This window comes from Berghia stephanieae, chromosome 12 (genome assembly GCF_034508935.2).
Source record: "Berghia stephanieae isolate SIO BIC M18660-M18661 chromosome 12, UCSD_Bste_1.3, whole genome shotgun sequence".
Classification (NCBI taxonomy): domain Eukaryota; kingdom Metazoa; phylum Mollusca; class Gastropoda; order Nudibranchia; family Aeolidiidae; genus Berghia; species Berghia stephanieae.
The window spans coordinates 17,108,402-17,133,401 of record NC_088371.1 but is presented as its reverse complement, the minus strand read 5'-3'; the positions used below and the strand labels follow the sequence as shown (position 1 = coordinate 17,133,401).

Sequence of the window (25,000 nt, the reverse complement as noted above, 5' to 3'; positions counted from 1 at the left end):
CACGTATTGATGAAGTCCCGGGAGAGTAAAATCGTTACATTGGTTAAAATCGCCAGTGACCATCAATACGGCATCGGGTGACTTAATTTGAATATCCTGTATTTCTTTCCTCAAAATATTTTTCGCTGTGGTGTTGTCTGATGATGGTAGAATGTAGACGTTGATGATGATGACATGAGTGTATTCCCGGCGTAGATAATATGGTCGTGACGAAAATGAGTACCTTGCAGTTAACAGCGTTGTCTCTGTCCGAATACATTATATCGCCTTAAGTAGTGTGTAGTTCGCCTAACCGGCAGCCGTGTTGTTATTTCTCTCCCGAATTGTGTGATTTTTATTAATTTCTAAAACAAAAGTCTGGAATATTTTTATACAGTCGTTTTAATAAAGTTTTATTCTACATTGTGATATATATTTCTCGGAAATTCATAAGAGGATTTTTAGATAAATTAACATTTTAGTGGTGTAGATCCCATTGTTTGAAGTATTGTACTAGCCATTTATTGTTTACACTTACGTTAAGATTTTTAGTCACGATGTGCCATATCTATTTTTATCCTTATTACGACAACATTTATTGGAATGACACAGAATCGTCTTGGTATCACGGTAACAATAATAGCAGTAATAGCCAGCGGCTACGACCAAGTCGTGGTGGTGTGCGGAAACGAAGAAAAATAAATATTCAAATAGGTCACAGACCACCGCCCTTTCATACTAATAGAGCACTCAAAGTACATAACACACAACGGTGCCCAAGGTCTCTGATCAACATACCACTCAACGACACTCACAACAACATGCCAATAGTAAACGACACATCAACATATCAACAAAACATAATGACAACACCTGATCATTTTGATGAGATGCATAAACATAATGAGAACGTGGCTTGTGAAAATAAGACAATAACAACAAAGGAGGGAAGAAGGGTCAATATGAGGCCAAATGAAATAAAAAGAATCAATCACCAAATCAACTCAAATCATAACACGCTTAAAATAGCAAACAGGCAAACTAACAGTGACCGTAATGGTGAACCGAGAAACATGTTGAGAACTATGACCATAAACTTCCAAAGTTTAATTCCAAAACTACCGGAATTTTGGAAATTGATATCAGAAATAAAACCAGACATAATCATAGGTACGGAAACATGGCTACATTCCGAAATAAAGGACAGTGAAATATTTCCACCAGAGACATATTTCAACGTTTTCAGGAAAGACCGAGAAGATAGGTATGGTGGGGTGCTGGTTGCAACAACAACGAACCTCTCAGTATTAAAGCTTGACATTCAAACAAAATCAGAATCTGTGATCGTAAATATCAAAACAGAACAAGGCCTACTCACTGTGGGCGCTATGTATAGAACACCTTCAAACTCAACTATGGAACAAATGACTGAGATAACACGCTGTATTGATAGCCTAGACCCGAAAAATGTACTCTGGTTAAGCGGAGACCTGAACCTACCTGATATCAATTGGGAACAAGAAAAAATAATCAGTTACCAATATCCTTCATTTATAAACCAAGCATTTATTAACAAATTGCAAGATTTTGGCCTGAGTCAAATAAACAAAAATCCAACAAGGGGTACAAATATCCTCGACTTATTTATCACAAATCGACCAAATTTAATTGTCAAGTGTAAAACCATTCCAGGCATTAGTGACCATGACATTCTCATCACGGAAAGCACTATCAAAGCAAACAAAATCACAAAAAAATCACACCCAATTACTATTTGGAAAAAGGCCAATATCGCCGAAATGCGGACAGAAACACGTCTTTTTAGTGAAAACATAATTAATCAACATCTAGAAAGCACTGAGGATGTTTGGACTGCCATCAACGACCACCTAAACAAAATGATGACCAAACATGTACCAACGAAGAAAAGCTCAAGGAAATTTCACCAACCATGGATAAACACCACCGTCAAACGATTATCTAGACGGAAACAAAAGGCATGGAGCAGAGCGAGAAAGTCCAACAGTAAGAAAGACTGGTACAATTATGCCCGACTGAAAAAAGAAACACAAAAAGAGAGTAGAAAGGCCTATCATAATCATGTTAAGGAACTTGTTAGTGAAGACTCAAACAAAAAGCTCTGGAAATTTATAAAAAGTAGGAGGTGCGATTCGGTTGGTATAGCGCCCCTTGAGCATGATCGTGTATTATACTCTGATGCAAAGGAAAAAGCAGACATACTTAATAACCAATTCTGCTCTGTTTTTGCTTCAAAAGCTCATACCAAAATTACCACTCAACAACTACAAGGCGAAGAAAACGTTTCCAACACTATGGCCGAAATCAATGTGACAGTAGAGGGCGTTTCCAAACTCCTCGCCACTCTAGATCCAAAGAAAGCATGTGGCCCAGACAAAATACCATCCCGTCTCTTAAAGATATTGAGTAACGAATTTGCACCTGCCCTCACACATTTGTTCAAACTCTCTCTTGAAACGGGAGACATACCAATTGTTTGGAAGCACGCTCTTGTCCAACCCATCTACAAGAAAGGTGATAGAAGCAGGGCTCAAAACTACCGTCCAATTTCATTAACCTGCATTTGCTGCAAACTGTTGGAGCATATAGTGAGATCCTCAATAACTGAATATCTCGAAACTAACAGTATTTTTTGTGATGAACAGCACGGATTTAGGAAGCACCACTCATGTCAAACTCAACTTCTATCATTAACACATGATCTGTCAGCTGCTATTGATAAAGGTGGTCAAATTGATCTAGTACTACTGGACTTTGCCAAGGCCTTCGACAAGGTCCCTCACCATCGGTTAATCCAGAAATTGTATGACGTTGGTATCAGGAACAAAACCTTACAATGGATTGCAACTTTTCTGGACAATCGCACCCAACAAGTTCTTGTCGACGGCGAGACTTCCACTATCGGGATGGTGACATCGGGCGTACCTCAGGGCTCAGTCCTTGGGCCCGTCCTATTTTTAGTGTACATAAACGATCTTCCACGAGGTATAAGGTCAAAAGTGCGCCTCTTTGCTGACGACACAGCATTATACAATCAGATAAAAACAACAGACGACTGCAAAACACTAAATGACGATCTAGCTAAATTACAAGACTGGGAAACAATAAATCAAATGGAATTTAACGTATCAAAGTGCAATGTTCTAACCATCACAAATAAGAAAGCACCTATAACATTTGAATACCAACTTCATGGTCAAAACCTGGAACATGTAAAGACAGCAAAATACCTTGGCATCGAGTTTGCTAAAAACCTCAAATGGAATGACCACATATGTCACCTGGCTTCAAAGGCAAATCAAACAAGCGCTTACATCACCCGCAATTTAAAAAGATACCCAATCACAACTCAAACCCTTGCTTTTAAAACTATTGTTAGACCAATTTTGGAGTATGGCAGCTCAATTTGGGACCCATATACAAAGAAAAACATCGACACCTTAGAAAACATCCAAAGAAAAACAGCAAGACGCATCACAAACACATTCGATCCTTTCTCAAGTGCGTCTGAAATATCTCAACGGATTGGCCTTGAACCTCTGGAAAAGAGAAGAAAGATAGATAAACTTAAATTGTTCCACAAGATCTACTACAAAAATTCGTGCCTTAAACTTCCAAACGACATCAAAGATATCGGCACAAGAAATACGAGGGGACACACAGCAAGAGTAACCATCCCAACATCAAAAACAGACGCCCACATGTATTCGTTTTTCCCTTCCACTGCCCGACTATGGAATAGCCTCCCAGCTGAAGTGGCTGAAAACGGTTGCCAACATGCCTTCACGCGATTGCTGGAGTTCACAACGTGACTTTTTAATCTATGTGGTTTTAGTATTATGTGCAGAGTTTTAACAAGTTTAAAATGTAAAACACTACAAACTGTGGAGTGATCCTCGACAATATTGGAGGTTTCCACAAGACGAAGAAGAAGAAGAAGATGACGTCTTTATCCTAAATGTTAAATATTGCTGTTGGACAGGGACCCCTCGTAAAGCGCCTTGAGCACGTTTAGTGGATATTTGTTACAAAAATCCAATTTGCCAAATATATAGCAAGATCTTTTTCAGCCAACAACAACGATAACAACAAAGCAATTAAATATAAATAAACGAGATAACGTCCAAGGACTATCTGGGGTTTTAAGGGGCGGTTTGGGTCTAATTATTAGGAAAATCCTTCGAAAAATTGATTTTGAGATTTTTGTGGAAAATGATATTTTATTATCTTAGAAATAATATAATTGAAGTCCACATTCTTAAAGTAGACTATAAAAGCACGAAAAACAAAGTCGAAAATGGTACAGGTAGTAAGAAAAGTGTGAAAAACTGGAGGCCATTTTGCTATTTTCTCAATATGTCATTTTTCTAAGAGTATGGGAAACTGTGTCAAACGTTTCTCAGAATCTATTCAATGAAATTGTCTGAAAATTTCCACAGTTATCACAGAGATAACGTATTATGTCATATCAGAGAGATTTTTTTGATAAGATATGTGATTTTTGAATTATAATCCTAATTCTGAATTTTTAAGGTCAATTTTGTCATAACATTTTGATTCTCAACTTTGTAATGTTCCAATAAAAATTCTATAAGCAAAAGCCGTAAAATCTCTCTGTTGTGACACACTATGGTACAACGTTGACAAGAGGGAAGATTATGGAGGTCATTCTTTCATTAGTTTTTGTGGAACATTTGCCACAAGATTGTTATATTTTTTGATGTCAGACCCCCAAATTAGGTCGCAAAATGTGTATCAACACAGATAATTAAAATTTTTCACAATAAATGTTGTTTTTTTAACCTATATTGACGATACAGAATAATTAAAACCGCCTAATATAGGTAATTAATCTTTTTTTAGAAAAGACCCAAACCGCCCCTTAAGTAATGTATCAATGTTTTATTTATTTTATTTTGTTTTGTTTTTATTCTTGTGTGAGTTTTTGTATGTTTTTTTTTTTTTGTTTGTTAGTTTGTCTTGTTGGAAAAAGATGAGTTATGAGCACGAAAAGTTCCGTGTTTTGTATTTTGTTCTTTTCTTTTGAAGGTGTTATATTCATTATTGTTTATTACTTTTTATAGTCAACAGATTCTAGGACCCGAGTATCACCTAGATGAAGACAACTGAGATAAAAGTGCAAATGATAAGAATGATTAAATTTTACCTTTTTTTTTAAAGCTTCATAAATATTGCAAATTCTCGTATATGGGGATATTCGTTTTGGCTCAAAACTTTGAATTTTAAGCACCGATGTTCGAGATAATACTGACGTGAGACGATTGGTCACACTTTGACACGGCGGGTCAAAAATGAAATTGCTTTTCTTTATTCGAGTTCCACTCTCAGAGGTGTTTGGTTGGGTCCTTGGAAAATGATATTTACTCACATTCACTCATCGTGCTCAGGTGTAAAATGAGAACCTGGACGTTAATAGCCTTATATCTGTCTGAAAGAATTCATAATATCGCCTTACAAGCACCAGGCCTCGTCTTATATGTTACGTTTTGCTGTTGGGTAGGGACCTCTTGCAAAGCGCTCTGAGCACATTTAGTGAAAATTGCACAATATAAATGCTCGTTATAATTGTTTATATTTATTGTGGGGTTTTTTCCAAACAGCTTCCATTGAATGTCCATCTGATTACTTCGTGAACACATATATGAGTTCGTGTCTTAAAGTATACGAGGACAAGCAAGACTGGGAAAACGCACGACAAACTTGCCAATTAATCAACGGCGATCTAGCCGTCATTTCATCGGCCCCATCAAACGGTTATATTCGTCGTAAGTTGAAATAATATAATTTAATATTCCTCCATCTAACAATCTATTGTCTTACCAAAAGAGGAGGGGGAGGAGGAGGCAGGAGAAGAAGAAGAAGAAGAAGAAGAAGAAGAAGAAGAAGAAGAAGAAGAAGAAGAAGAAGAAGAAGATAGGAGGAGGAGGAGGAGGAGAAGAAGAAGAAGAAGATGTTGGAGAAGTAGAAAGAGAAGAGGGAGGAGGTTGAGGATGGTGATGATAATGATGATGAGGAGGAGTTTTTAATCATTTAATCATAGTTGGAGAAGGTAAAAAGAGTAAAGGTAGATCAAGAAAAACATATTTGAATGGTTTGAAGAGCTGGGTGACAGAGAAAGAGAAGAGTAATATTAGTTTTATGAGGTTATCTGATCAGACAGATGAATGGCGTACCATTATCACCGATGTCTGGCACAGACTTGGTACTTGAAGAAGAAGAAGAACTATAATACTGCGGTACTCTTTAAAAAAACACATCTTAAAAGATTTGGCCAAAAAACTCGTCCTTCAGCTGTTGATTATTTTTGTCAAAACTCTTAAACCTGAGACTTCTGTTTTTATCTAGAGGACGAGTTTTCTGACCAATTGTCAAAAATTTGTTGTTGTTTTTTTCAAGAAAAAATAACGATAAGTGTTGAAATTTAAGCTTCAATTTAATTAAACGAAGTCATATTCTATGGACGTTTAGGGTTTCCTTTTTATCACCAAAAAATAAAAAACGATGAATGAAACACTAAGGACGAATGAGATATAATGTGAATTGCGTAGAATTAAGGTGGATAATCAAAATAAATGTATTTGTTTATTCTTCTTAACTACGCCAGTCACATATCTCATTCGTCCTTAGTGTTTAATTCATCGTGATTTGTTGATAAAGGGGAAACCCGAAACGTCCATTGTATCTGTCTTCGTTTGATAAATTGAAGCTTACATTTCAATACTTATCGTTGTTTTTTTTTTCCTTTCGAGCTTCAAGCATCAACATTTTCATTGTTTTCTTCAGAGTACGGTCGAATAGAAATAAGTATGCCTAAAAGAGGTAATGGTCATAGATTCTCCATCCGACAAACCTACTTACTTTTTTATATTCAATCACCTCTCGGAAAATGGGCATGATCTATATTAACTTTCCATGTGCTCGAGGTCATTGGCCATATTACAAAATGTGCTCAAAGTGACCTACATAGTGAAAAGTGTTCACAGATTTTGAACAATCTAACATTACGATTGGTCATTGTGTTCTGCTTGACATAAACAAAGCAGCGTGTTTAGATTTGTTCAGAAATGTCCAATCGTTGTACAGTAACAAATCACGTGATTGATGACTCGGTTAGACGAAAACATGAATATAGATCGCGCCCATTAACTAGTAAATTTTTTACCAGTCAAAACATGGAATTTGTGAAACACCTTCTTCAAACGTGCTCAGACATAAATAGTTGGTCGTTTATAAACAATAAAGTGATATAATTCGACCTCTCTCTCATCGTCGTTAGGTTTTCATAAATGGGTGGCAATCTGACTAGTAGTTATCACACGATTTTCTCGATCATATTATTTTAAACGTTTAAGTTTACACATATATAGATTTCTGTGTTAGTTTTATTCATCAAGCGATAGAACAGTCGGTATTTTACTTAGACACATACACCATCGATCGTAAAACCTGTGTAGTTTGCTATGTTTCCCAATCACTGTTATTGTTTACATTATGACGACTGTCCGAGAGGCGTGGTTTTCTAAATGTCTATTGAGTAGATGGGTTAACTGACAGTTTCGGTGCCTAGAGTCGTAACTAATAATGACATGGCTCTACTCATACAGGGCTGGTTTCCCAGCATTTGACTTGATTTATATGTGTGATTTATGAGTTTTTTTCAACATAAGAAATGACCAAGTCCTTTGATATATCTCCTTCTCTTTTACCCTAAAAATTGCATTTGTCTTTTTCTTACTGTACGAAATAATAACCTTTTAGTTTCAGTTACTCTAATACTTCATTAGTTTTCTTCTCTGTCCATGAGATTCTTAAAATCTTTCTAAGAAACCGCATTCCTGCTGCCTCCGGCTATAGTAATATATTATATTTCAGGTCTGGCTCAAAATTTGAAAAGATCACTTTGGATTGGTCTACACGATAGACACAAAGACAACCAGTTCCAGTGGCTGGATGGAAAGTCCTCGGCAAGTGAATCTTCTTCTTTGTCTCGGTCTCCTCTTCATGAATTACTCATCGCCATCTTCCTCCACCTCCTCCTCCTTCAACTACGACACTACTACTACTATACTACTACTTACTACTACTACTACTACTACTACTACTACTACTACTACTACTACTACTGCTACTACTACTACATACTACTACTACTACTACTACTACTACTACTACTACTACTACTACTACTACTACTACTATTTACTACTACTACTATTACTACTACTAGTATTACTACTACTACTACAACTACTACTACTACTACTACTACTACTACTACTACTACTACTACTACTACTACTTCTTCTACTAATACTACTACTAATACTACTACTACTACTACTACTACTACTACTACTACTACTACTACTACTACTACTACTACTACTACTACTACTACTACTACTTCTCAACCTTCTCCTTCACCTCCCCTCCTCCTCCTCTTCCTCTTCTTCTCCGCCTCCTCCTCCTCCACCTTGTTTTTTTTTCCTCCTCCATCTCCTCCTCCTCCTACTCTTATGTTTTCTTCTTCAACAAAGGCATACTACCGAAATCAGTGTTATCACCAACATCTTTCAATATTGACATCAGCGATATGACATAGACCAACTCCATAAACCTATGATATGTTGATCCTTCGTCGTTCCAAATGAGTATTATTAGCACCAACCATACAGAGAATTTCTGAATGCAAGATACTGCAAACATGCGGGGCGGTCCTAGTCAAGCTTAAGGACCACGGTTCTACGGTTCCTTGGAAATGAGAACCGCAAGGACCGGTTCCGGTTCCTAGAACCGGTCCTTTTCGACATTGAACATTCTTGAGGGACCGTTGGGACCGTTGGGGCTGCAAACACACCAGGAAGCCAACCATAACAGCAGCTCTAAATCAGCAAACATATTACAACTGCCTGTCATCGCAGCAGTATTCTCTCAACATAATACATTTTTTTTAAATAAAGGAATATGAAATCATCATACCACACATTGCATAAAAACCTATCTATAACACGATCTTTAAATCATTGTTCGAAGAGGACCAAAAAAATTAATATTTGAAGAGAATATCTCTATTTGTATGACGAGGTGTGCCTCAAAAATATATTTACTCTAAAAAGCACTGAACCGGTTTTTTAAGAAAACATTTTTGTCAAATTATTTTTATTGTGATATTTTGAAAAAGAATATTCTTTTCATGTGGAAATAAATTAAAAATTGAGGGAATATCTTGTAATATTTTTAAAAATCAATATTTTATTAACCTTGACACTTGAGTTAAGTTGTCGTTTTGGGCTCATCGCCCTTTTTAAAGGTTGACCTGACTAGAATTTGCATTAAAAAGGAGGTTTCTAAAATTGATGGTTCCTCTGTGGCCGCTTCTTGCTATGCCTGTCAAGCTATTGACATAGACGCCTTTTTAACTATGATCTTATAGTATGAGCCTTCAGTTCTTCAATCAACATACAGTGCATACACTTTTGAAAATTACGTCAGTTATCGTATAGATAGTATGCACTTGTCTTAGAAGCTCATAACATTGTCATCCGGAAGTATAACGGACCAACACCCTAAACTATGTGTAACCATAAACTTTTATAGTCTGGATAATCATCATCATCATCATCATCATCATCATCATCATCATCATCATCATCATCATCATCATCATCATCATCATCATCATCATCATCATCATCATCATCATCATCACCATCATCATCATCATCATCACAATCATCATCACCATCATCTTTACTACTATTATTTTATCATGATTATTTTATTATATATTAGTATAAGTACAGAAAATGGGGCAAAAACCAACCCGATGATACACAAGGCAAAAAAAACTGTGTCTATGTGAACCATGAGGACGGTGGTTGGTATGATGGTGATTGTTCAACGAAAATGAACTACATCTGTGAACACACAGCTACTATTAAAGGATACAAGCCTAAAGCCCCACCAACATCTTGTAAGTGAACTGTATTATTGTATTGAAAAAAAAATGTAAATTGATTAGTATTGGTTTCTCTTTAAAATTTCCCACTTACTTTCATTAAATAAATAAGAAATACCGTCAACTGGGGTAGCTTTGCCTAAAGGGGAAACTTTGCCTCTTTAATATTGGACCGATTAAAGTAGATCTATATTTAGTTTTGTGCTCATTATTTCCTTTGATTAATAAGTCCAGTCATTTAACTAGGATAAAAAAAATAAAATAAAGTTGAGATGCTGGGTGGGGTTCCTGACCTCCCATAGTGGGCAGGGAGGTACACACTGTGTCTTCTATCCCCCTATGTCTGTTTTCCAACATGCTTTCTGTCTTTGTCTTGGAATGAGATTACTTGGTTTTGTCCTGGCCCTGGCCGGATACCCTGACTGGGAGGGAAACAGTCAAATATATAGTTAGATTTGGGATATGATATTTGTTTTTCCCTTGTAAATCATCTCTCTGTTATGCACTGTATTATGTTTTGTGTAATGTATTATATATGATTTGTAAACATTTGAGTGTATTCCTCTTAGTAGGGACCTGTGCTTGCGTCTGTATGAGACTTTTAGGTGTTCTCAATCTAAGTACACCGATAGTGTGCTCTTGGAATCTACATTTGTTCCCTATTTGAACAAATTGCCCTTTGTCTTACCTTTTCTTGGATGCTTTAATTGTAATTCTAGAACTTTTTACTATCCCATTTTCTTCATTTTTACTGGCGCTGATATGACCTTAATGTGTTGCAAGCGCCGTAAAACCCTCAAAAACAAACAAAGCTGAGATGACTCAAAATGCTCCACATAATTTACAGAGGCAAAGTTACCTCAGTTGACGGTAGTATTCCCAAATGTGACCCTTCGGCTCAAAACGGTATTAAGTCGGGATGACTAAGATGCTGAAATTTGAATTTGTAGCCCGAAATATCATACTTAAGTTGAGTTTGTTTGCTTTATAGAGGAGAAGGAATATCATATTTTACTGTGCTAAATACCAACGTTTCATATTTTTGACCTGTTTGACGTTAATTTGACTTTTTAGCATCTGGTCCATCCCGACATAATACCGTTTTGAGACGTTTGGTCACAAATTTGCTATCTCCCTTCCCCATTCTGAGATTATGTGGACTATTATACCTATTATTTCTCCCCCCCCCCCCCTAGAATCTGTCTATGAGACTATTATTTTATTGTGATTAAACCCCAATTTGAAATTCTTGCGTCCATTATCAATTTTATGTTGCAGTTAAGCTCATGAAAGGGAAAACTTTAAAACGCTGGATAATCAGCTAACACGGTTTAGAGAGCACTCTTCAATTTTTAAAAAATGGTATTGATTTATACGACTACTTTGTCCCGTCCTACATATTAAATGTTGCTGTTGACAAGGGACCCCTTCTAAACCGCTTTGAGCACATTTAGTGGATATTGTACTATATAAAAGCTCTTTTTTTACTTTACTAAAGTACAATTAGATCTCCCAAAGAGGTATGCTTTAGAAAGATGCGTATTATATATATGTATATATATATATATATATATATATTTATATATAACAGTGACACAAACTTTTTTCAATGAAGATTCAACATATTTCTTGATATCTGGTGTCAAACTATTTTTTTAATGTTGAAAGATGTATCATTTTGCTTCAAGACGAATCCAAATCTACAATGTACCCACAAATGTAGAGGTAGGGTCAGTTTTTAAAATGCACAAACTTCAACGAGAAACAAACTGGTTTGTTGAACTGATATTATTCTCTAGATCTTATCTCGGCGTCACCAGGGATTGATCTCAGTCCCTTTACATGTGACGCGAGTGCTCTATCTCTACTGAGCAATCAGGACGCCCCTGAACTGATAGACTGAAGGGATGAGACATTTACACATATTTTGCAAGTCCGATAGCCAAACACAATCAATGATAAGCTTTATTTAACTTTGTTATAATGGACATTATTTTACGTTGGTTTGAGAGTATTTCCATCACATTCATGAGGCCATAACAAAATAGGTGTTCTCAGACTTGCAAACAAGTACATTTTGGTTTTAACTAAAGTTTATGGCTTAGAATGGAGATAGAGATAAAGGAGGTAAATCTGACTCATGAAGAAGGGAACAACACAAAACAAACGACGTTTCGCCTTTGGCCTTTTTCAAGTAAACACAAAATATACAGATATATATGCCATAATAATATAGGTGAAATGTATATATATATATATATATATATATATATATATATATATATATATATATAATTGTGTGCGTGTGTGTTTGTGTGTGTGTGTGTGTGTGGTCTTTGCGTTTATGGCTTAGAGATCGGTTAAAACACTAAATTATAGAACGGCTTCTTCGATAACCGAGTGGTACTTATGTCAAAGACTATGTAAGGTTCAGTTGAATTTTGTAGCATGCTACAATTCGGCTGTTTCTCTGTGCGGCTATGCGGTCTAGTGGTATGACACTCGTTTTCGGATCGGAAGATCCTGGGTTCGAGCCTCGCACTCGGCGCATAGTTGAGTCCTTGGAAAAGGCTCTTTACTCACATTCTCTCACCGTACTCAGGTGTAAAATGAGTACCTGGCCGATAACAGCGTTGTCTTTGTCCGAAAAATTGTAAAATCGCCTAACAGGCGTTATGTCCCGTTCCACGTGTTAAATGTTGCTGTTGACCAGGGAGCCCTTGTAAAGCGCTTTGAGCACGTTTAGTGGATATTGCGCTATATAAAAGATCAATTTAATTTTAATTCAAGAAAAGTTATCAAGTAGGATAGAAATCAAATAAAAATTAGACACAAATAGATATGATATAAACAAAGTGAGAGTGCTCATTTAAAAAACATTTTTAATGAAAAACAAATAAGTCAATAATATAAATAAATCAATTCTAAACGTCAATAGAGGGAAAACTCTTATTTTTGGTTGTAGTGGTAGATGACGGATGTTCATAACTTTTATCTTGATATATAAAGCGCTTTGAGGTTTCGACGGAAAGTGCTTTAGAAATATGATTATTATCATTATTATTATTATTATTATCATTATTATTATTATTATTATTATTATTATTATTTATCTATTATTATTATTATTATTATTATTATTATTATTATTATTATTATTATTATTATTATTATTATTATTATTATTATTATTATTAATGATAATAATATTATTACTATTATTATTATATGAAAGTTACATAACTATTTATATCTGTATCTTTTTCCATTTTTTATTTAGTGGATTTGACCTGTCCTGAAGGATGGGATATGAATGGTAAAACCTGCATCAAATACAATACAGATATGAAAACCTGGCAAAATGCAAGGAAAGCTTGCCAAAAGACTGGAGGGGATCTGGTCAGGATAGAGACCAATAAGTTTGCACGTTTCATCAACAGTATGTTTATTTTCTTTAAAAGTTTAACAATATCTCAATACATAATTTTATATATGTGACCCTTCGCCTCAAAACGGTATTATGTCGGGTTGGTTAAGATGTTGAATATTGAATTTATAGCCAGACATATCAGACTTGTGTTGAGTTTATACGATTTATTGAGGAGAATGGATACAATAATTTAGGGTGCTAATGCCAACAGTTTTATTTTTGACCAGTTAAACATTAAATCCGGATTTTAAGCATGTGGTTCGTTCCGACATAATACCGTTTTGAGATGATATTCATGTTTCCACAATCCAGTCATTTCACTACTCACGATGTTTCGCAGAATTCGAGAATTCTTTTGTTTTAATTACAGGATCAATAGCTAGAATGAATATTTGAAACCAGTAAAAACACATAAGAAATAACTTAATCTGGACCTATAGATAGTTCTTAGTTGACATCACTCAGGTCTTTGTTATTGTTTTTTTTTGCCATCCACGTTAATGAGTAATGTTCACTAAACTATATTAACCTGACTATAAACGTTCATGGATACACACAGTTTTGTGTGTTGGTCGTTATACTTCCGGATGGCAATGTTATGAGCTTCTTAGCCAAGCGCTTACTATCTATATATTAAAAAGAAGCACCCGCTTAAGAGCGAATATTGGCCACTCTAACATTCTTGTATCTCCTGTCAGGAAATGTAACCATCCTAATGTCGTGCGGCTATGTGGTCTTGTGGTATGACACTCGTTTCGGATCAGAAGGTCCTGGGTTCGAGCCTCGCGCTCGGCGCATAGTTGAGTCCTTGGAAAATGCTCTTTACTCACATTCTCTCACCGTACTCAGTTGTAAAATGAATAACTGGCCTAGGTAACAGCGTTGTCTTTGTCCGAAAAATTGTAATATCGCCTAACAGACGTCATGTCCCGTCCTACATGTTAAATGTTGCTGTTGACCAGGGACCCCTTGTAAAGCGCTTTGAGCACATTTCAGTGGATATAGCGCTATATAACGCTCAATTTTAAAAAAAAAAAGATAACTGAGACATAAAAGTAATGAAAGTGCCTAATCAGTTCTAAAGTGAGGACTTTTTCTCTATTTTTTTTTCAGTATTAATAATGTAGTCCCCGCTTGACTTGTTCTTGAGCTTCTTTTGAAATGCTATTATTGACGGATGCCCTGTAGTCCAGACAGTGCTCTAAAGATAGTATGCGCTTGGCTAAGAAGCTCATAACATTGTCATCCGGAAGTATAACGGACCATCAGACAAAACTATGTGTAACCTTGAACGTTTATAGTCTCGTTAATACAGTTTAGTGAGAATTAGTCATATATACGCGGATGGCAAAATTCAATAACAAAGACCTGAGTGACGTTAACTTCATATAATCTATATTCTTGTATCTCATGAGTCAGGAAATGTAACCATCCTATTGATAACTGAGACACAAAAATAATGAAAATGCCTAATCAGTTCTCTATTTTTTTGGTGTAATAATATACACTTGACTTGTTATTGAGCATATTTTGAAATGCTATTATTGACGGATGTCCTGTAGTTCAGACATATAATGTAACAATACGCTTTAACAGTCGTAACGTCACTTCCCTCGTAATGACGCTTGGTAACTTAGTGACTGGCTCTAAACTATCAGAACAATGGCGTACGCCCTTATGAAATATTTCTCCGACTAGCATAAGAGAGGAATAAAAGAACATAAATCTGATCATGTTTTTCCTTTTACACATTCTGATCACAAGACATATGAAAAGTTCTAGTCAGCATGAAGAATAAATAGTACCGATTTTCTTTGTTTAGAACCACGATGGCCGCCGTTGCTGGGTGACCTAACATCGGACAAGTGAATTCAATTCAGAGCATGTTAAAATGAGTAAAGATTAACTCACGTTCATCCAGGACGTCCGTTTCAACACACACAGGTGTCTCGACAGTTGGATGATTATCTTGGATCCAAGAAGATCATCCAACTGATAGACGTCTTGTGTGTTGATACGGCCGTCTTGGATAAAGATCAGTTGATTTCTACTCAGTATACCTATATATATATATATATAAGTTGAACAAATTTACACTTGAATTATTTTTTGAATAGCTCCTTTGATCAAAAAGTCGAGTACTATTATTTCATTGTTTTTGTTTTTTTTTATAATTTACATACATAAATGCAGAGTTTTAATATATATTATATATATATATATAATATATATATATATATATATATATATATATATATATATATATATATTGAAACGTGTTGGATACAAATATGGTACTAATAGTGCTCGACATGTAACAATGGAGCGAATTATGATTGTAATATTTACCACGATGTTGGAGTCAGTCTACATCGATGTTTCAGGCCTTCCAGCCATCTACTGACGTTTTCAATATATATATATATATATATATATATATATATATATATATATATATATATATATATATATATATATATATATATATATATAGACTCTGCTCCACAAGTAACCTCCATTTGACTGCATGCAGGTCAGAACACATTGCCTTCTGGAACGAATTACGTTCCGAATGTCTCCTTGTGGAATTGCCTCCCATTCTTCCACAAGTGCGATTATATCCGCAACTTGTTCAGATGTCCAATGTCGTTCCGTACACACACGTATCATCCTAACATGTCCCACGCGTGCTCGATGCGACCTCAAGTCTGGACTTAACCCTCTCCATACCAACTATAGGAAAATCGTCAAATTCGTTACGATCCAGCCAACATTTTTCTCTCTCATTACCAGCCATTTTCAGGATTTTCCCCAAAACTTCACACCCAACAAACACAAACATATATTTTTTAGCTCTCAAATACAATAGCAGTAAAGTTATTGCCATATATATCTAGATAGTTTCTTTAGCAAAACATGCTCTACAACACACTGTTCATTTTCTTTAAATTTTATGATGTACAAAAGATAATTGAATAGCCAGAACGTGATTTCAAATGTTGTTGGTTTTGCGTGCAGTATGTGGACGTGCATTATCGTGCTGATGTTGGTTTTATTCGAAGAATGGAATAATAAAAGGGCGAAGAATATTGTTAACATAGTGCTGTACATTGAAGTTTCCGTCTATCAGTTGGAGGTTCGTTTTTGAATCGGCTCATATTCCACCCCACACCATGACACAACCTCAACCATATGCGAAAAATGCCCGATTGTTCAGATTTTCAAGTCACTGTTTCTTTTCCTTCCAAATCTCTCTGCCGTCCATCACACAAAAAGCGACTTTGGTCATTGAACAGGACAGTGAACCATTGATGAAGATACCAGCGTTGATAATCAAGACGGTATTCCTTGTGCAGTTGTTATGCCTTATGATAAATTGAGCAAATGAAACCACCTTCTTTCAACCGTTTCTGAACATTGTTTTTGGAAATATTGATTTGTTTAGCAAGATCTGAAGTTGGTAGAGCGGGATTCTGTCGTATGCTATTGATCATGTTCTCATCTTGCTATGGAGTTGTTTCACGTTTAGGACCTTTTCAGGGGATATCTTCAACAGTGTCCCTTTCGTTCATCTTCGTTGTGTTTTTGACGGGACACCAGAGTAATATTGTGGATACACTCAAGTGTTAAGTGATTATGTGAGAGAACAGTTTTATTACTGTGTATAAGTTAGAGTATATATAAATTTATCGCAACAACATAGTAAGTACGAAAAACAGTATACATAACTCAAATATGGAAAGTAAGGAATGCTACTCCGATATCTGTAAGCACAAATAATCTTTTAAACAGAGGACTTAATGAATAATAACTAATTAAGCTGTAACTAAAATCATTTAGCTTATAACAAAGGGGAGCAACTTTTTCCTAGCGTAACTCGATGTTTTAGTCCATAACAATCTTAATCAGAAGTCTCGTAATTGTTGACTTTGAACAGCCAAAACGATTTGCAACCTGAAGTTGGATGCAAAACTGCTCTGTACATGCCAATTGCTTGGTTTCTTTCGGCGACGGTTAAACAACACATGATCTTAAAAATACAATGGCAAATTGAATGGGGTCTAATTTTATTCTGTTTACATTTCTACAAAAACATGATGATGTTAGTGGATACGTCATTGGAACTATTGTCTTTGAGTTTTGATTCGAGATTCACAACAAATGATTTTTTTCTCATAATTTATGTACGCGATTTGTTGTATTTCATAGTCTAAGATTTTGACATACGTTCTTTAAACTGTAATAAAAAAGAAGCGGGTCAATCGAATAACAGCAATTTGGTCTCAAATTTTACAGAATTGGACAATCTATCATACTGTTTAATTTTCATGTAATTATTTTTAATTGCGTTTGAATAGAAAGATTTCAAAGAGCACGGCTCTAATAATGGCGCGAAATATATATATATATATATATATATATATATATATATATATATATATATATATATATATATATATATATCAGCTATTTAACTTGTTATAGCGGATAATTGTCAAGTGAGCTGCTAGTTTGTTTTTTTGGTCATGTATCTATATGTCTCGTGGAGTTCCGACACGATGTGGATTAAGTAATTGGACTTAACAGTCTGATGTCACGTCTTCCAGAAACGGCGGCCATCGTGGTTCTCAAACAAAGAAAATCGGTACTTTTTATTCTTCATGCTGGCTTGAACTTTTCATGTCTTGTGATCAGAATGTGTAAAAGTCAAAACATGATCAGATATATAATGTTTTTTCCCCGCTGGATACGCTTTTATGCTCATCTCGGAGAAATATTTCATAAGGGCGTCCGCCATTGTTCCGATAGTTTAGAGACAGTTACTAAGTTACCATGCGTCATTACGAAAGAAATGACGTTACGACTGTTGAAGCGAATTAACCTACAAAACAGTCATGAGAACCTTTTTAAGACAGACAGGTGAACAAAAATGACTTTTTTTTTTGTATAAATGGTATTTTTACTTGTTTGTATTGTTTTGTTTGTACAGCTCGATAATAAAATTTGTTTCCACAAGTTTATGATCGGATGCCTGAAGTGTGTGGCATAAGACCTAGTATTTGTAATGAATTGTGCGGCTATGTGGTCTTGTGGTATGACACTCGCTTTCGGATCGGAAGGTCCTGGGTTCGAGCCTCGCGCTCGGCGCATGGTTGAGTCCTTAGAAAAGGCTCTGTACTCACATTCTCTCACCGGACTCAGGTGTAAAATGAGTACCTGGCCGTTAACAGCGTTGTCCCTGTCCGAAAAATATTTTAATTTCGCTTAACAGGCCTTATTTCTCGTTCTACATGTTAAGTTGGCCATGGGACCCCTGTAAAGCGCTTTGAGCACGTTTAGTGGATATTGCGCTCTATAAAAGCTCAATTTTTTTGTTTGTGTGTGTGTGTTTGTGTGTGTATGAGAGAGAGAGAGGGAGAGAGAGAGAGAGAGAGAAAGATAGAGAGAGAGAAAGATAGAGAGAGAGAAAAAGAGAGAGAAGAGAGAGAGAGAGAGAGAGAGAGAGGAGAGAGAGAGAGAGAGAGAGAGAGAGAGAGAGAGAGAGAGAATATGACGTTTTTGAGTTGGTTGCAAATATTTTTTTTACTTTTCCACTTTTATATCTTGTTGTCCTACCGACCATGTTCTTTGATATCTTAGATATTGTTTTCTTTATAGAATTCTTTTAAAATATCTCCATTGACATTTCTTTTACCTTATGATTGACCCTCCAAATACCTGTCTCTTTTCAGTCTTATTTCAACTTGAAATCGCCTAGAATATGATCATACAGATTTGGTTACTTAATTCTTAAACTGCAGATTTACAATCTCTGTCAAATGGATCTTTTACTTACAGAACTTCTGTTGAAGAAAAAAGCCAACGTTAACCCTTACATTGGGCTCAACGATCTTCTTAGACATGGACAATTTGCTTGGTTGGATGACACTAATAAGGTACATCTTTAACTCACTCAACCCGAACACCGACTCTATCCGTAATTTACCGGGGTTACTTTTACCCCATGTCTATTAATTGCATTTTTCTGAGATAAATTATAGGCGTAGTATTAAAGCTAATGTTTTTCACTTTCACGTATTCATGGTAATATAATAAAACTATCCATGCTCATTTTTAATATATTTTTCCCAATTTTGAAAAGTAGCAATATAATAATCTCTAGGATTGAGTGAGTTAAATGAATGAATAAAATTAAAAACCAAAACTCACATACAGTTACATATTTACTCCCAAAATAAGATTTTATTGTGAAAAACATGATTGATTCTTTCACACTTTAGGTTAAGATAAAAGCATTTAATTGAAAAAAGCGAGTTGTTCTTTCTTAAACTTTAAAAAAAACACGTTTTTTCTTAATCTGATGCGAGGAATTTGTGACCTGGCTAGATCACCATAACATAACAGTGTAACCGCATTAGAAACTGTTGCCTTTCGACCCGAAGGTCAAGGGCCCGAGTCCCTATCTGAGCAGTTCATAGTTGTGTCCTTGGAAAAGGCTCTTAAAAGCCTCTCACCATAATTGTGTGTAAAGTGGATACCTCGCGATAACAGCATTGTCTCTGTCGAATAATTGTAATATCGCCTAACAGGCGTCATGTCATGTCCAACATGTTATGTGTTGCTGTTAATTATTATTATTATTATTATTATTATTATTATTATTATTATTATTATTATTATTATTATTATCATTATTATTATTATTGTTATTATTATTATTATTATTATTATTATTATTTTTATTATTATTATTATTATTATTATTATTATTATTATTATTATTATTATTATTATTATTATAGTACGTAAAAATGAAATGGTCAATTAAAATAATAAATTCCGACTGTTGTTCACTGTCGTATGAGTTGGATTCATAATTTATAGTTGAATTTGTGTGTGGGTGTGTGGGTGTGTGTGCGTGTGTGTATGAGTATTTGTTTATGTATACTTTTTAAGATTAAAAATAAAAGCATAGAAAACAACAGCATAGCAAAGCGACATTGATTCCTAGTGACCCTGTGTCTTGTCTTGTAACAAAGTCAAGCAATGTTAAACGTGACCAGTTACTAGATCGGTACCAATTATCGCACGTTTCTCTCTTTGGATTAGTACCATTCGTTAAAGCACTTAACTTATACAACTCTTCATTCTATCTATATTTAAAATGATAAGGCATTGGGAAGTGCATTTGGCAAGTCGAAATCTTAGCGATGCGCTGTATTAAGATTAACGTTGCTATTGTACTCAAACCAACGTACCATCAGACACGTTAAAGGACACACAAGCCCGTGTCATACTTGAATACAACAACCTCACTTTTTCCTTTACCAACAAATGTTTCAAATAAAGAGATGACAGATAATGTGGCTATGTGGTCTTGTGTTATGAAACTCACTTTCGGATCGGAAGGTCCTGTGTTCGACCCTCGCTTGATGCATAGTTGAGTCCCTGGAAAAGTCTCTTTACTCGTATTTTCTCAACTTACTCAAGTGTAAAATGAGTACCTGGTCCGTTAACAGCGTTGTATCTGTCAGAAAAAAATAGTAATATCGCCTAACACTAACACGCGTCGAGTCTCGTTCTAAATGTTACCTGTTGTTGATGGTCAGGAACTCTTTGTAAAGCGCTTTGAGCACGTTTAGCGAATGTTGCTCTGTATAAAGGCTCAAGTATTTTTTGTCTGTTTATCTTTTTATTTATTTATTTATGAATTCATTTATCTATTTAATTATTTTTTTTTTTTTGCTTTTCGTTTTGTTTTGTTTTTGTTTTGTTTTTTGGGGGTTTTTTTTCATCCAATTTTTGGGGGTTCTTATAAATGGGCCAAGGTTAGTGCTTTCACCGCTGATTTGCACGATTTTACTATAATCCCCCCCAGCTACAAGGGTAATTTCGATTTCAGTTGAAACAAGATTAAGGGTATTATATGTTCTTATTTTTACTCTTAACAAAAAAAATATTTTAAAATTTGAATTTTTATATTATAGGGCAAAATATCCACTAAACGTGCTCAAAGCGCTTTGCAAAGGGTCCATGACCAACACAAACACGCAACATACAAAACGATACATGACGCCTGTTAAGCGATACTGGAATTTTTTACGACAGAGACAACGCTGTAAAGGGCCAGCCAGGAACTCAATTTACACCTGAGTACGGTGAGAGAATGTGAGTAAAAAGCCTAATCCAAGGACTCAACTATGCGCCTAGCGAGGCTCGAATCAAGGACCTTCCGATCCGAAAGCATAGACCACATATTATCCGCACAAAAGCTCTCAAACTATTCTACTTTCACCTCCAATTCCTTTCCTCCTGCAGTGTTGATTTGACACTAAAGCGTCACACCCAACTTTTATACCCTAAGGCAAACAATGCGTTTCTACATTTAATAGTATTAAAATTATAGAAAGTCATAAATAACGTTGGTCATTTTTATTTTTCTAAGGCTACTTTTACTAATTGGTACAAAAATGAACCTACTGGTGGGAATAGTCACTGCGGATTCCTTAATGTGGCTGATCGGTCTGATATAGAGTGGAAAACCTCTACTTGCAGCACCGAAAGGGGATATCTTTGTCAACAGGATGCTTTACGTAAGAACATTTAATGTTATGATGGAACATTTTGTTTTGCCCTACCCTTTTTTTTGCAGTACCTTTTATCATATAATATTACATATTACCAGTCCACTCTCTCCTCACCCCCCAAGGAAAATGCAAAGGGAAAGATCTAAGTTTTTATTGTTTTTACATTACAAATACCACTCGCTATGTTTACTGGAAAACTGATTACTTAAAACGAGATGAACTAATGTGTCGGGTATCTTAAAAGGTAAAAGGCCCCTAACCTTGGTAAATGTTATACTTGTTCACTAGATAATGTGTAGGCTGCCTAACTATTGATTTAGATCATTTATTCCGAATATATATATATATATCATATATATATATATATATATATATATATATATATATATATTATATATATATTATATATTTATATATGTATAATTATGATCAACTTCTACAATATTATTTCGAGCATTCGCTTTCATTATAATTTATATATAGGTATATGGAGAGAGAAATTTTTTTTTAGTGTAACTATAAAAAACACATTGTGTACAAATTCCTTTACTACAAGTCCATAGACACTTAAAGCTTGGCTGTGTAACTGACCGTAGCCATCGTTATGTTATAGCCTGATACTGAAATCCAAAAGGACTGGCAGTTTGACGTCATTATTTGGTTTTTGCACCGCTTAGTGAGTTGTCGTTAGTAGAGCTCATGGAAACACGTTATTTCATTGGGTGAAATATTGAATACAACACACGATTTGTTTTCTTTTGTGGCAAAAGACTGGCATTTTGACGTCATTTTTTGGTCAGTATCAGGCCATAACTTTACGAAGGCCACGAAGTGACACGTGTTTTTGTAGCCGATCGTTCCCATTGTTTTTGTTTTCAGTTCCTGGTAGTGTGAACTGTGGCGCGGGATGGGAGGATAGCGCTGACACCGACTATTGCTACAGATTCAACAAAGAAACTCTGAATTGGCACGAAGCCAGAAACTCGTGCAAGGCCAAAGGTGGTGATTTGTTGTCAGTAAGGGACGCAGAGGAGATGCTTTACCTTGATGGTCGACTACAGTCTGTTGATGCGAACACTTTCTGGTCAGGAGGCAATGACCGGACTATCAACACCGGGTGGCAGTGGACTGACCATCAACCTTTCGCTTTCTATAACTGGGACATTGATGAGCCCAATTCTAATCAAAGTAAGAGTTGTATTTTGGTCAATAAGAAAACGGGAAGGTGGAATGCTGCATCGTGTATGGATCACAATCCTTCTATATGCAAGAAACTTGGTAAGTTGGACTTTGGGTATGGAAATGAAGGGAATGGGGAGAGGGAGGAGAGGTGTTGGATATAAATCGTACTCTACTATTATGTTTTCAAAAAATGAGAGTCTATTCTATGATCAAGAGTGAGCTGGTAATCTGTTTCTCATTTCTAAATTGGAGTTTTACAAAACGCTGTAAAACATAATCAGAAGAATTTGAGTTATTTATCAGATTAGTTACAATAATGACTAATTTTTCATAGCAATTGCATTTTGCTTATGTTACCTTAAGCCTCTGGTTCTAAGAGGCAGATTAAGGCTTGGACAAGTCTTCTCCAACTTGAGCGTTCAGAGGCTGTGTGGTTTGCTGTTTTGCAGGGGGTTCCATTTCGTACCTTTTCTCTTCGCGTTTACCATTCTCCACCAGGTTGTTTTGGACCAGCTATGCTTTCTCTTTTCCTCGTGAGCACACTTTAAAGCAACAGCACAGTTTGTTCCTTTCCGTGCGCCGACGCATAGTTGAGCCCTTGGAAAAGGCTCTTTACTCACTTTTTAGTACCGTACTCAGGTGTAAAATGAGTACCTGGCCGTTAACAGCGTTGTCTCTGTCCGAAAAACATTTTGATATCGCCTAACAGGCGTCATGTCTGGTCCTACATGTTAAGTGTTGCTGTTAGCCAGGGACCCCTTGCAAAGCGCTTTGACCACGTATAGTGGATATTGCGCTATATAAATGCTCTAGTGCTCAAGACACGTTTGATCCAGTTCTTCTCCTCCTCACTTCTATGCTGATCTTTTCTGTCTCACCAACCTCCATTATTGTATCGTTCGGTACAAGCTTTTACCATTCATTTTGGAAGAGAATTTCTAGACACTTTGACTGGCAAAGAATCGAGTTTCTTCTTTTCTCTTCTAATGAGGGTCTAGGTCTCACAACCTTATAATAATTGTGACCCATCGTCTCAAAACGGTATTATGTCGAAACCAACCGCATGCTTAAAATCCGGATTGAATGTTAAACTGGTCAAAAATATAAGCTGATGGCATTAGCATCCTAAAATATGGTATCCATTCTCCTCAATAAATCGTATAAACTCAACACAAGTCTGATATGTCTGGCCATAAATTCAATTTTCAATATCTTAATCGATCCGACATAATACCGTTTTGAGGCGAAGGGTCACAATTTTGAAAGAACTAAACTTGAAAAGCGACACCTTTGTCTTCCTGGTATCAGCCATAACACAGATGTAGGAAGCCAATGTAAGTTCTTAACTATCTTTTCAGGTCCTAGAATAATATTATTATAACATTTTAATTTCTTATATGTTTATATCCCGTCTTCAATTCCCTCATTGTTTGATTGCTTATTATGTTTATAAATCTATAATTCAATCCTTCTGGGCGTTATATAAAATAGTTTTAACTATTTCGAGATTACCAGTGAGATCAAAATCGCATGCAAACCATAAGACATGTTTAAGTGTAGTATAACCATCTTAACTGGTTTTGCCTGACGAATCGCTTTTACCCCGAAAGATTCTATGATAAGTATTTTGTTCTTTTTTTCCAAGCTGCTAAATTCACTTTTGCTAATAATCTTTTACAGCCTGCAGCTTCTAGCACTTTAAATTACAGAAATAAATTGAGCTTTTATATAGCGCAATATCCACTAAACGTGATCAAAGCGCTTTACAAGGGGTTCCTGTCCAACAGTAACATTTAACATTTA

At 35.6% G+C, this 25,000-nt stretch overlaps 1 protein-coding gene across 3 annotated transcripts in view; it reads left to right on the top strand.

Annotated features, from left to right (window-relative positions):
- LOC144958358 (macrophage mannose receptor 1-like) overlaps window positions 1–25,000 on the top strand; it is a 108,932-nt gene that overhangs the window by 34,650 nt on the left and 49,282 nt on the right. For all 3 annotated transcript variants that reach the window (XM_078890311.1, XM_078890310.1, XM_078890312.1), the window contains 7 exons: window positions 5,640–5,804; window positions 7,912–8,003; window positions 9,832–10,012; window positions 13,278–13,436; window positions 19,266–19,363; window positions 21,874–22,021; window positions 22,895–23,293. In XM_078890311.1, coding sequence (XP_078746437.1) covers window positions 5,640–5,804; window positions 7,912–8,003; window positions 9,832–10,012; window positions 13,278–13,436; window positions 19,266–19,363; window positions 21,874–22,021; window positions 22,895–23,293 — 1,242 coding nt within the window. The remainder of the gene's footprint in view (window positions 1–5,639; window positions 5,805–7,911; window positions 8,004–9,831; window positions 10,013–13,277; window positions 13,437–19,265; window positions 19,364–21,873; window positions 22,022–22,894; window positions 23,294–25,000) is intronic.